This window comes from Eurosta solidaginis, chromosome 4, assembly GCF_040869045.1.
Source record: "Eurosta solidaginis isolate ZX-2024a chromosome 4, ASM4086904v1, whole genome shotgun sequence".
NCBI lineage: Eukaryota > Metazoa > Arthropoda > Insecta > Diptera > Tephritidae > Eurosta > Eurosta solidaginis.
The window spans coordinates 270,448,912-270,463,089 of NC_090322.1; the positions used below are offsets into that span (position 1 = coordinate 270,448,912).

General features: G+C 35.9%; 1 protein-coding gene across 5 annotated transcripts in view; it reads right to left on the reverse strand.

Moving 5' to 3' along the window:
- The window catches only part of nAChRalpha7 (nicotinic Acetylcholine Receptor alpha7), a 322,772-nt gene that overhangs the window by 122,101 nt on the left and 186,493 nt on the right, over positions 1-14,178 (reverse strand). For all 5 annotated transcript variants that reach the window (XM_067786137.1, XM_067786135.1, XM_067786136.1 and 2 more), the window contains exon 5: positions 606-715. In XM_067786137.1, the coding sequence (XP_067642238.1) occupies positions 606-715 (110 nt within the window). The remainder of the gene's footprint in view (positions 1-605; positions 716-14,178) is intronic.

The following is a 14,178-nucleotide window of genomic DNA, read 5'->3' on the forward strand; positions in this document are numbered from 1 at the left end:
CGCCTATTTAGAACTAAATCCAAAAACTAATAAAGTTATTCTAACGGCAATGTACTAAGCATACAAAAAAAAAGAAAACAAATAAGTAAAAGCAATAAAAAAATACTATAGAGTAATATCTTGTACTGGCCAGTTTTGATTGCCATGAACCTTCAACATGCTGGAAGCAGCAAATAAAATTCATCCTCTGCCCTTACATAAGCACACTAAGACCTATAAAAGTGAACATTTGTGTGCAAGTGCGTGTGTGTGTTGAAAACATTTACTGCACCTAACAGATTAATTTTAAACTCGCCTGAGGGTATGAACTACACAGCCACTGAGTTCGCAAATATAATGTTGTTGTTGGTGAGCTCAAACGTTTCTTTGTTGACTGCGGCCAAGGTTAGAAGCAATAAAAAACTAAATTGCTTCAATTAATATCATGCGGTAGGGAATAATCTTTAGGGAAAAAACTCTTGGCAACAAATGAAGAAGGTTTTTAAATTTACTTAAAAATCTATAATGACGATACAAAAATTAACAAATGTTCGAAAAGAGAGCAACCACCTTTTCATTGTATTTCGGAATGCTCAATATATTATTATTTATTAAACGCTTCTCACCTGTTGTACATAAGCACATCCGGTTTCCACAGTCTGTGCGGTGGAATTCGCAGATCCCGCACACCACCATATTCGCTGGAGTTCCAACGCAAGTTCATATCATTCCATTCCTGTAATAAAAAAAATTTGCAGTATACAGACACAAATATATTTTTCCGGAAAGTCAAACTATTTATAAAAAATGAAAAATATTTCATGATACACAAAGTTCCCTAGAAGGAAAATAAAGGACCTTTAAAATTACACCAAATATTCACAAATTTCCAGAAAGTCGAAAAAACTGTTCTGGGTAGCATTTCTTAGATTATGGAGGGACTATGAGTGGAACATTTCTCTGTTGGTCTCCTAAATAGAGAAAATGCAGACAGCGGCGTACCACTCTAGGATGATGAAATTGATTCCACACCCGATTATGAGGAAGTCAGAATAGCGATTACAAGTTTAAAAAAAAAACAAGGCCGAGGGCGCTGATGAATAGCCTGCCGAACTAATCAAATACGGCGAGGAGTTTGTAATCGTGGGCTAGGGGGCTTATAATATACCCGCGGTAGGTATGCCTGTCCTAAGAGGCGCCTAAAATACCAAATTGATTCAAAGGGTTTTGTAGCTCAACCCTTTCAAGGAGTTGCCGGCGCAATATATAGATTATCCAGCCCGATTTTGAACTTCACCTATCCGTGACGAATCCAGTTTCTTTAACAGTCGGGGCTCTGGCAACAAAAAGTTCCTCATGTAAATTAGGGGTGGGAGAACAGGATGGCCTAGAAGGTTTCATGTGGCCATACCAAATAGTTGACGAGATCAGCAATACTTTAATGGTGCTTGTTACCGGAAAGTACAGAATCTGCATCCAGCAAAGGATCATCTACATCGGTAGCACTCCCCAAGGCCTCATCGCTACAAAAACAACAACAACAACAACAAGTAGTTTTTAAGCCTTATGCAACAGCTTATTTGCAAAAAATAGTAGGACTAGTGAATGCGCCACGATTGAAATGTAAGTGTTCGTTGCCCAGTCCACAATCAAGGGGTACCTGCAAACGGTGCCAACTATAGCGCCTGTTATTATTGCAAATAAGGTTCTGCTCACCGTTAATCGGCTGATTGGATCTTATCAGTGGTGTTTTAGACTTGGTAAACCATCGACAAGATTTTCACTATGCACTAGGGCGGGTCGATTTAAAAATCGCTCATTGCTCTGTGAAAATCGTACATCATATACATGTTCCAATGTAAAAAATTGTTTCCAGAGATTTTACATACTCTGTAAATTGTTGGATGTTGTTTCTTCTCTTGATTTGCTCTTGATACTTGTCAAGCAATTTATTCAATTTATTAAATACACTTTTGTTCAGCATTATTTCCATACCAAGTTTTTCCCAAATTCCAATCAACTTATCTTGTACTTGAATAGTAATGATTTATGGGAAAACTTTTTTTGTTCTGTTTTAGCACGTTCGCTTAAGTAAAAATAATATCTCAAGATATCCAGATGGGTTGGTAAATTAAGACCAGTTAAATCAGTAGACACACCAAAAACAGTAACAGCATGCTTGGGTATATGACTCATTGGGTTTTCGATAGTTGTTGATGTAGTTGCTTCATCTTGCAGTGTAGAGGATGGTGGATTCATTGTAAACTTTTTAATTTGGAATGGTCACTTCACTTATTATTATTTTTGAAATATTTTTTATCTGAAATTAGCACTTCACACTTTGAGTTCTTCACAACGACTTAATGCATTCACAAAAACTGTTGCGTTATATATGGTCTACGAGACGAGGTAATAAGAATGAAATGGTAATTTCAATTCTTCCTGCTGTGCCTTGTGGTGGCTTAAAAAAACAGCACAAGCTATGTTACGATCTGCAATTATGTCACAGTGATACCTGCATTTTTTAAAACGGTTGAATAAAAAACCCACACAACTATGTTTACGACATGCAAATGCATCACAGTGATGCCTTGGTTTTAAAAGGGTTGTAAAAACGCTAATTTCTAATAATTTGTTTTAATTTCTTTTCTATTACTAAGTTAAATTCATTTTTTCATTTACATATGTTCTGACTAAATAAATTTCTAAAGAGAAAAATAAACTCCAAAAAGAAAAAACATAGGCATTTCGCTGATTTTTTCATGTAAAGTCCAAATTCGCCGATTTTTTGAAATGATTGTATGGTGAACCCCCAGGGGGGTTCCAGGGGGTGTGCCACTGGCATCGGTGGGTCTGGCCTCCAAAGTTAGTGGGGGTCGGCCATACATTTGGACTCGATTTGACCACTCTAAATGGGTCAAAGTGAGATTTTTCAAAATTTGTCCCTACCCAAAAGTTCGACCCAAATTGGGGGACACCAGAATTCGTTTCAGAGGTATGGTTCCTTCGGCAAAGTTTTTTATTTTGATCCCTAGAATATGATTTTCACAGAGCAATGGGCGATTTTATTTCCTTCCCACAAATCGACCCGGCCTACTATGCACCAAATCTTAGAAAAATCTCGCGAAAGAAATTGATCCACATCATCTCTTTGTCATTTTTGAAGCCGCCTTTGACTAAACAAAAAGAGCTGCCTATATGACGCTATGTCTGAATTTGGTTTCTTCGCAAAATTTTTACGGCTGTGCAAAATGACGTTGAGCAACACAACCAGATCAGTCAGAATTGGGAAGGACTTCTCCGAGCCATTCGGAACTAAACGAGGTGTTAAACAGGCTGACCCCGTATTGTGCGATTTCTTTAATTTGATGCTGGACAAAACCATACTAGCTGCAGTACTTAACCTTTTTAGAACAATATTCTATAAAATCGTGCAGTTACTGTCATATGCTGATGAAACTGATATCATCGGCCTGGACTCCCACACTGTAACTTCTGTTTGCTCTAAACTAGAAAAGAGAGAGGAAAGGATGGCATGACTTGGCAACCACGCCACTGTTGACAGCCATAATTTCGTAATAGTAAAAGGCTTCGTTTATTTGGAAACCAGCATTAACACCAGCGACAATGTGAGCTTTGACATCGAAGAATCACGCTTGGCAGTAAATGCTTCTTTTTACTAGGTAGGCAATTAATCTCTCTCGGCAAACAAAAATCATGCTGAACAGGTAATTATTCGCACGCGTAATGATATATGGTGCAGAAGCATGGTCATCAGATGAGGTGGCTCTGAGAGTGTTCGAGAGAAAAGTTCTTTGACAGCGGGAACCGAAGAAGATTTAATGATGAGCTGTACAAGCTTTACGCAGATATAAACATAGTCCAGCGAATTAGATTACAGCGGATACGCTACGAAGGTCATGTTCTGCGCATGAAATATAATGTTGCGGCTAAGAAAGTATTTTTAGAATCAGATGAAATGGGCGCCCCCACTCCGTTGGAAAGACCATGTACAAAACGACTTAAATTTCCGGTGGTGTAATCGATTGGCGCCAGTTAATCCAACAAATATCTGCTTCGTTTAATGCCCGTAATCATTTAAACTGTTAAGCGCCAATTAGAATTTCAGTAGTTCTAGCTAGAGTTATGCAAAACTAATTTTTTAAAAAGTACAAATATGTTGAAAAACTCCAAAATATTTTAAATAAATGCAGATAGTCTTAGTAATAGTTCTTGAGTTTCAAATAATCACATTTTTTTATATCGCACATTTTATTGTAAACTGAATTATCTCAAAATTTTGCCTTTTTAGGTTTTTCGATATACCAAGTTGAATTCTTAGATATATACGTTTTTTGAATAAAAATATATTAAAATAATTTATGGAATCCAGGTTCGAATTCGAGCTCAAGGCCTATAAAAATAATTTTTGTGATATAACCGCCATTGGATGCGCTACTTGCTTGGCTCGATAGGCAAAACATTAATCCCTCGGTCGCTGGTGCTTTATTTGAACTAACCGTTTTATGTGTGAACCAGTCATTTTTCCAGTTTAAACCGATGGCTTACCGATGGGATTAAATATAAGCCCCTTCTTATGCAACCTTTTTATGAACACTGTCAAAGAACAATTAATCCAGAGCTCACTTTTCCCACGGGTATATTTTCGATATGTAGATGATTGCGTGGTCGTTATTGAGAAGGAGCAAATAGAAAACACGCTTAACTTGTTTAATTCAATAGATAATGCTATACAGTTTACATATGAAACTGAAGAGTATAATGTACTACCTTTCCTTGATCTCAAACTTATACAAAATATCGACGGATTTCTCGAATTCGATATTTATCGAAAACCCACATCCACTGAGCGTTTCATTCCAATTGAATCAAACCACCACTACTGCCACAAATTGGCAGCTTTTAATTCTATGGCTCATCGCCTTGTAAATGTACCGCTCAGCTGCAGCGCATTTAAAAGAGAAAAAGAGAAGATAATAAGTATAGCTGAAACGAATGGGTACTGCCCTAACATCATCATACAGCTAATTAAGAGGCACCAAATAAAAAAGGAAAGAAGAGAATTCAACTCGTTTTTCGATACAATGGGCAAAAATGGTGGCAACGCTATTTGTAGTATGGCGTACGATCCACATTATTTCAACAATATTAAAAAAGTTTTCAATAAAGCACACCTTAAGGTTGTTCCAAAAACAAAGACAAAGCTGAAATCTTTGCTTAAATCGACGAAGGACAAGTGTGACAGTTTAGATAAGCCGGGGGTTTATTCGGTCACATGCTCACAAATCAATAACGACGGAGATGTATGTGGCGCAAAATACATAGGCCAGTCGACTCGCACTGTACGTATCAGGATGAGCGAACATTTGAAGTACATTAAAAATATTGAACCGAAAAGTGGAATTGCGGAGCACGCTTTATTGAACGAGCACGTATTGAGTGAGGATGACTGTAAAGTGATTAAATCGGAATCTAATATCAATAGATTAAATATCTTAGAATCATTACATATTTATGTAAACAAAAATGTCGCGGTGAATCGGGATATTGGCCCACTGTACTCTACTCTTTTTTCAGCCATACAGTAAACTTATGGTTTGCTTGCTATTGTTATTGTTCTTGTCATTGCACATTTTCTCATTACTTTTGTTATATGTAGCTACTGTATTTAGTAAATTATGTTTGCATATTTTTAATATTTATGGACTTATTCTGAGATATATGTATTAGACAATGTTTAGTTGAACACTACCAACTGAGGATGGCACCACGCGAGTGCCGAAACAATTTTGTATTGGAAAGTTTTATTGTTTTTATAATACAATAAAAAATATATTAAGTGACGAAAAGGAGTTTTACGTGTTATTTGCGTCGCTTAGCACTCAAAACATACATATAATCAAAACAAACATATAAACATTAGTTTTAAAAATTATATTATTCATAAATCAAAAATCATTAAACCTTTTATAACGACATTTGGCTTTCTTTATAGCAGGAAATATTTTTAGTAAAAATGGACGGGATCGTTTAGGGACCACGCCTACTTTTATATAGTAGACTAGAATAATAAGCTATATCTTAGCCAAAATAGTTTTGTATCGATGACAATTTAGTTACCAAGTTTTTTTGTAAGAGGAAATTTGGAGACATTTTCTTTAAATGGGTGATTCCACGCCCTTATTTCGATCAAGCATTGCACGACATTTCTAGAGCCTCAAAAAAAAAAAAAGTTCCTCGTAGCAAAATTCGATACACATGTTAGGCTAGGCTTATAACAAGAAATGTTTCTAGTAAAAATGGCCTTAAACAAATTTCAACATTCCAAATTTATTCTTTACTAAATATTCAGGGTTTTTAGGTATTCCAAAATATTATATACATAAATAAAAAGTAAGCGTAGTTATCATCCGATTTCGTTTATTTTGAAAAGAGATGGGAGATAATGCCAAGGAACCCATATACCAAATTTCAATAACATATCTCAATATTTACTCAAGTTATCGTGATCACAGACAGACGGACGGATTCCTTTTTTCATTCTGAGGATTTTGATATATGGAAATATATATCTTTCTCGATTGGGTTATACCGTTACCATCAACAGTTATGTTACCAAAGTTCAAAATATTGAAACATATCGAAAGCTTCAAATTTTAGGTATGGTTCGTTGTCGAACAAATAACAAACAAAAAACCGCTATGATGGCTGAATGGTTATAGCAGCGGCGCCTAAACTTTGCCGATGAAGGAATTTAGCAGTTCCCGAAATGGATCTAATTCTATTCTAATTTAAAAATTTTTTCAATTAAGAAAAAATGTATCATAACAATAATAATGATGAAGAGTAATTAATTTGAATTGAACTGTAGAATTGAAACTAACGCTGAGTATATAGTGTTCGGTTTCACCCCAACTTAGACACCCTTATTTGTTTTTAGTAGAGGTTAATGCATTACATGATTTCATTTATTTTTCAACAAAACTCAGTTCCAAAGTTGAAAAAATCGTATCACGGATCATTGCTTTCTGTACTTCTCATCTTATTTTATATATGTACATATTTTCAACGTCTCTCAGAATGCAAGTTTGCTTTTCATTTTCCTTCTTTCTTTACATCCTTTCTTAATTGCAGCACAATTAATTTGTAACCTTTTATTTTATTTTATTATATATGGCGGCCTAATTTCGAAAAAATGTATTAATAGCTTGGTTGCTGCATTCGCTTAAGCACGGTTTTCTAAAAGTGTTGCCAGAAGTAGCCAAAAAGCATTTGGCGCAACCGCCAAATTATAAACAAATGTAAAATGGAATAAAATTGTTAAAACACAAACACAAACATAGAAAATTGCTGCTCCAGCAAATAGCGCAAATGAAGGTACACAGCTGTGGATTGTAGTGGCTGTGGCTATAATTATTTGTATTTACTAATTTCGATTTTCACTCAGCATTCTAACTACCCAGACTGTTGAAGCAAGCTAAAGCAAAGTTGGTGTTCTTAAAGGATGGCAGGCAGAGAACACAGCAATAATGGATTATAAAGTACAGTGCAGTGCAGAGCGGAAGTGATTTTCGAAGGGAGTGACTGGTGCAACGTTAAGCTGTTGCGGAGTAACAACGAATTGCAGATGCATTGTTTTTATGTTTAAGCGCGTTGAGCGTTGACTTTTTTTGGTGAATTGAATGCAATTAAGTGGTGAGTGGGTGCAAAGCAAATAAGAGCGCGATTATCGAAAAAGAAATGAAATTTTAATGTTGGCATTCGATTGTGATTACACATGTGCATACATATTTATTATACACAAAATTGTCAGCAATACATACTACATGAAAATATATTACATAAATAAAATAAAGCTTAAAACTAACTAGTCATCTATTCCTTTTTCCTTCACTAGTAAATACATACTTGACATACATTTATATATAAAAAAGCACTAAAAATTGTTTTTCGATTTCCTCAAGAAGCAATTTTGGCATGACGTTCAAAATCTGAAACCAGCTTAAAAACACAAACAAATAATCAACGCACAAAGCAAACAATAGTAAAACTAACAAGACGATTTACAAGAAAACAGAGCTGACTGTTGAATGATGAAAATCATTTTGGCATGCAGTGGCAAAATCAGTGATGGAAAATATTAAAAAAGTTTGCGCTACAAGTAAGAGGCGGCAATACATATCGAATCTTAAGGAAGCCACATTCTTACTTTTCGTATTCAGAAAAATGAAATAAGTTATAATGGAACTGAGTGTTATGTTAAGTGCATGGCTTTGGGATTAAACTACAGGTCACACACTTAGTCAAAATCTGTCAACCTATTTCTAAAAGCTTTGTAAGTGACATTTTAAATGAATGTTGTCTTGTTTTAAAAAAAACTTTTCAGACTGTTTGATAGCTGTTAACTGCAAAGATTGAAATTTATCTTAATTGGGTCCTATTCTAAAAGCGACACTTTGAATGTGAGTACACTTAAGCCTTTCATCAATACGAATTTTAGGCACGTTCTTACTTCTATGAAATGAGTAATAATAGAAAGTTTTTCAGTAATATTAGAGTAAGGGTATTATTATATAGAGAAAATTTATTAGTGGTAAATATGCAAATAAAGAGATATTTGTTAGCAGCCAAATTTCAGTTCTCGAATCTCAGGACTTTTTTGTAAAAAGAAAATTACTAAATTGCAATCTAGATCCGTATAGCTTTGAATTTTTCTACACTGAAAATGTTTCAAAATTTGGAAAACGCACACAAAAAATAAATTTTCACGTTTTGCTTAACACAAAAATAAATTTTAATATACTATATAGTTAGTTGTAGATGTTCTTTTGTTCAGCAATTGAAGTTTGGTCGGCTCAAAAACCGAGAAAAGAAATCAAGGTCGGTTATAAGAGAAGACGGTTCTACCTCGTATTGTTTTAATCACTTTTGCGACTTGTTACCAATTCAGTAATTTTTCAAAGTTCTGGCGACGAAGTTATAAACCCTTCAGTGGGCTAAGCACCGTCGGCGGTATGCCTGTCGCAAGATCCGAAGAATCGGAGTTCGTTTTTCGTTTTCTCTTAACTATATGACCATTGATTTCTCTGATTGGTGCACTATTTTAGAAGTTTTTACCCGGCTACTGTACGCCCGAAAAAGCCATTAGCCTTGATAGACGTTTTCCTAAATACGACACCATTTGTTCTAGATATATATAAAAAATAATCAAAAATAAAATAGTACTAGATTGAAATATTAACTTAATTATATAATTAGCGCCTAACCGTTTAAACGATTATGGCCGTCCAACAAGGCGCTTCTTCGCTCCGCCAAATGGAGCCAATTGGTCACACTAAGGGAACTTAAATTGCTTTCCACATGGTACTCCGAGAGAAGTGGGTGCCACCCTCTTCCTCTTCTTCCATAGGCTGGTTCCGATAAAAACACCTTCTTAGCCGGGGCATTATCTTTCATTCGCATAACATGGCGCGCTGAATTTAAATTCGCTGGACTATGTTGATGTCTGCGTATAGCTCGTATAGCTCATCATTAAACCTTCTTCGGTACTCGCCATCGCCAACGCGTAGAGTTATATAAATCTTTCGAAGAACTTTTTTCTCGAACACTCCTAGAGCCGCTTCACCTGATTTTGTCATGGTCCATCCTTCTGCACCATATAGAAGCACGATTTTCGTTTGCTGAGAGAGGACTTTGCTTTTCAATTGCCTATCTAGTCCAAAGTAGCATTTATTGGCAAGAGTGGTTCTTAACTGCATTTCAAAGCTGGTGCTTTTGTGTTAATGCTGGTTCCCAAATAAACCAAGTCTTTTGCTATTTCGAAATTATGGCTGTCAAGAGTAGCGTGGTTGCCAAGGCGGCAATGCGATGATACTTTGCTTATTGAGGAAATCGCACAATAGCGGGTCATCCTGTCTGACACCTCGTATAATTTCAAAGAGCTCGGGGTGGTCTTCCCAATTTTGACTGAGCTAATGTTGTTGCTGTTGCTGGAACGATAGGGACACTTCCCTAATGCCTTAGGGAGTGTTATTAATGTTGATGGTTCTTTGGGAGATGCAGATCCGGTACGTTCCCGTAACAAGCACCATTAGGGCACAAGACTGACCATCTTGTCAACGATTAGGTATGGCTGCATGAAAACTTCTAAGCCATACCGCCCTCCCACCCCCTAGATCTAGGGGGAACTTGCTATCAGTAGGCCCTAGGCTGTTATAGAAATAGGATACGCCATGGCTGGTAAGGTTTGCAATTTGGTTGTATAAGCTATATATTGCGCTGCGATATAAAACCTCTTGAATCAATTTCGTATTTTAGTTGCCTCTTACGACAGGCATAACTACTGCGGGTATATTCTAAGAACTCTAGCCCGCTGATGGTGTTGCTGTGATTTTGCACAACCGGGAAGCCGAGACAGAAAAACCGAATATAGGCAGCCCCTTTTCGTTCAGTCGGAGACGGTTTCTAATCGGCGAAAAGATCAGGGTTTCCTCTTGGCTTTTTCCAAGATTTGGTGCAAGATGGTAAATTTAAAAGGTCTGATGGTGGGCTTCAATCTTTTGCACAATACGCTTAACAAGACCTTTTATACGATATTAAGAAGGCTGATTTTGCGATATTTGGCACAGTTTACAGGATTCCTTCTTGTGGACTGCACAAGCAGCCGTTTGATTGCAATCGTCAGTCATGCACTCGACCGACTATATTTTGGAAAGAGCCTGATGCATTCGCCTTATCAAATCCTTGCCGCGGCATATGAATATCGCCACAGGCAATACTGCAGACTTGTTGTCAATAACACTTACGTTGTAGAATATCTTAGGAAAAACTGCGGCAATGGTGTATCAGGGTAGACAAAGTGGCAGCTCTTTCTTTATATCATGTATATATTTTCAAAGCCTTTTTTTCCAGGAAATGGATTCGAGTACGCGGTCCTGCGATGAAATTAGTCAAGGAGCGTTTTGCTGCTCTACGACTCTTCCCAATAGCCTTTTACTTCATATATTTATACTTTTGTACATAACCCACTTCTTGTATTTGCTTAGTGGGTTTTCGTTAAAGGTGACTAGGGGCTTCGCAATGCGTTCTTCATTTCAAGGTCTCAAATTTTTCGTTGCGCCCTCTTGCTGTTATTTTCCAGCGAATATTTTCTAGAACATTTCTTCTTTGCTATATTTTTCGCCAGCAAATATGCCGTTGGAATGTGCAGAACCGCATGTAGCGTGGGGGTTGTTTTTAGGATTCCCCTTATGCTAAGCAGTCACAGCATACAAATATTTGTGCGCAGCCTTCCACCAAACAAGAATCCATTGAATTAGATGGGCTTTGCAATCGCAATGAAAGAGGGGGCGATGTTGTCCCCACACGCCAGAATTCTTTTACATGCATAAAATGCTCTCGGGGCCTACTTCACTTTTTCCTCCGCGTTGAGCTTCCACGACACCTTACTTTTTAGTATGATTTCTTGATATTTGGTACAAGGTTTCTCGGTAAAATTTTTTTATAAATACATAAATTTTTGATAAAATTTTTAAAATTTTTTTACCTAATTCAGTTTAAATTATCCTTTTAAAAGTTCGAGGGGTGCTAAGCACCTGTTACTACTTGGAATGTATCTATTCAGCTATGTGTGAGCACTTGTCCCTGATAGGAAAGAGCATTTATTTGCTGTGAAACACATCGATTTGGAGTAAGAAGATTATGCTATGTCTTTCGAATATTTCACAAACCTTTCGATAGTTACAAGCCCACTCTATGGCTAAAGAATCGAAATAAAAGCGTTCCATAGCTTAGGTCTTTTGAAAAATGATTTTTCACTTGATTTTACGATGTTTCAAAATTTTTCACAAAAAATTCTATGTCGAAGGTGCTCGTTTTCGTATGGAACGTCGAAATGTAAGGCATTTCTTTGAATATATTCTGAAAGCTCTTAAGCCAAAAATTACAAATTGAGATGTCCATTGCAGAAAATAAGTAAAGTACAAACATAGCAAAATAATAACGAGTTGAAACCAATCTTTCTTCACAAAAACGACACTACAAATGCTTCACTGTGTTATAAGATAGTATTTTACTTAACATAATGAAAATTCAGTGAAATCTCAAACGCTTTATGGCCCAAAAATTTTAATCAGCAAACAAATCTATACAAAGCTATAAGTTAAAGGTACCAAAAGCAGCAGTCTTCGCTCTGCTGTTAAAACTCTATAAAGCAGCGACAAGCCTTTGTCGAAAGACAAGAATAAAAGTGCTAAGAAATCGGAGTGAAATATCAACTGACAGCTAAAAAAGAGATTAATGAAGCAAAATGGAAGTGGGTGAGGAGAAAAGAGGGATACGACGATATTTGATGTTTTTGTGCCCAATGCATCAGCTAATTTTTCGTTAAGTAAGCTTTGAACACTTTTGCTGTCACAAATGGTGACAATTACAGTCCATAAGGAAAGGAAGTTGTTCAGAAAGGAAACAAAAAAAAAATTGCTACAAAAATTAAAAGATTACGTTACAAATACAAACAAATCCACAATTCATTTAACCGCCTAAGCAGCTTTTAGAGTAATTTGATGTTGAACCAAGATTTACCGTTATTATAGCCACTATATAAGAGGCGCAGATGTCTACTGGTAAGAAGCACTTTAAATTGTTACACAATTACATGATATGCTTCTTTGTAAAATTCTTCACAAAGCAAATGAACCAAAGCAATTGCATTAACACGCCATGATTCCTCTTCGTATTAAACAAATGGAATTCAATTACTTTGTGGAAGAGGAACGAACGTTCGTATGCGCGCATGCAAACATAAGTGCACGCCTACAGGTGTGTATGTATGTGAGTTAATATCCATGCGCACATGTGGTTCTACACACATCCATACATACATATGTGTGAGGGGTGCGTGACGTTGCGTATGAGTGACATTAATTGTTTGTTGTCACTTGTGAATGTAACTGCTCGTAAATCCTTGTTTACGCCACTTATGAAACATTTTGCATTTACATGCCATTTACTTTATTAGTTCTACAACAAAAGTAATAATGAACGACAATGTGAGTGCATCGGCAACATTTCGCATTTTTCTTTTGTTTGTGTTTAAAATTTTTGTAAAAATTGCAGTGAGGCAAATTGAAATATGTCGCATTAGCATTACACAAACACATACATAGATATGTGCTTGTGTGCACAATTGCAATTGTTAGATGGTGAAGACGTTTATGTGGGCACATAGTTAGAAAATATGAATTGAGCTCAATGCTCTAATGTACATTAGACTGTTTCATTTAAAAAGATTTTGCTCAATAAACGGCCTCGGTATAATGAGTGAAATATCAAAAGTTACAATAAAACAAGTACAGGTGTCCAAGTTCGGGTGTAACCGAACATTATATACTCAGTGTGAGCTTCAATTGTACATTTCAGATAAATTACTTTTCTACATAATACGTGGCACCGCCCGTTTAAAAAAGATGTCTCCCCATTTCCTCGTACTATAAAACTTGATAAGTGGAATATCATTGATTCAAAACTATTTTTGCTAAGTTGTAGCTTATTATTCTAGTCTCCGAGCCTTTTAAGCTTGTTTTTTATGTAAGTTGCCGTGGTCTTTAACCGATCACGTCAATTTTTACTAAAAATATTTTCTGCTATAAGGAAAATATGTGTACACAATTTCATTACGATATGTTAATTTTTCTTCGAGTTGTGGCTCCCGAAACAGAAAATGGCTTAGTCATAAAAGGGGCGGTGCCACACCCATTTTCAAAAATTTTGGTGTTTTCCAATTTAATGTTATAATTCAATTTATAAAGTAAAATTCTATCGATACGAAGCACTTTTTCGCTAAGATATAGCTTATTATTTTCGTCCACGACCCTTTTAAAAATCTTTTATATAAAAGTGGGCGTGGTCCTTAACCGATTTCGTAAATTTTTCTTCAAAGCATTCCTAATAGAAAGGGGAACCTCTCTGCCGAATTTGCTTACGATAGGTTTAACGATTTTTGATTTATGATCAATAATATTTGTAAAATTGATTTTAATAAAAAAAAATTTTTCTTATCTAAAGTCCCAATATAAGTCCACATGTCAAATTTCAACATTCTAGGTATACTATTTACTAAATAGTCAGGTTTTTGTGTTTTCCAAAATGTTATATATATAAAAAGTGGGCGTGATTATC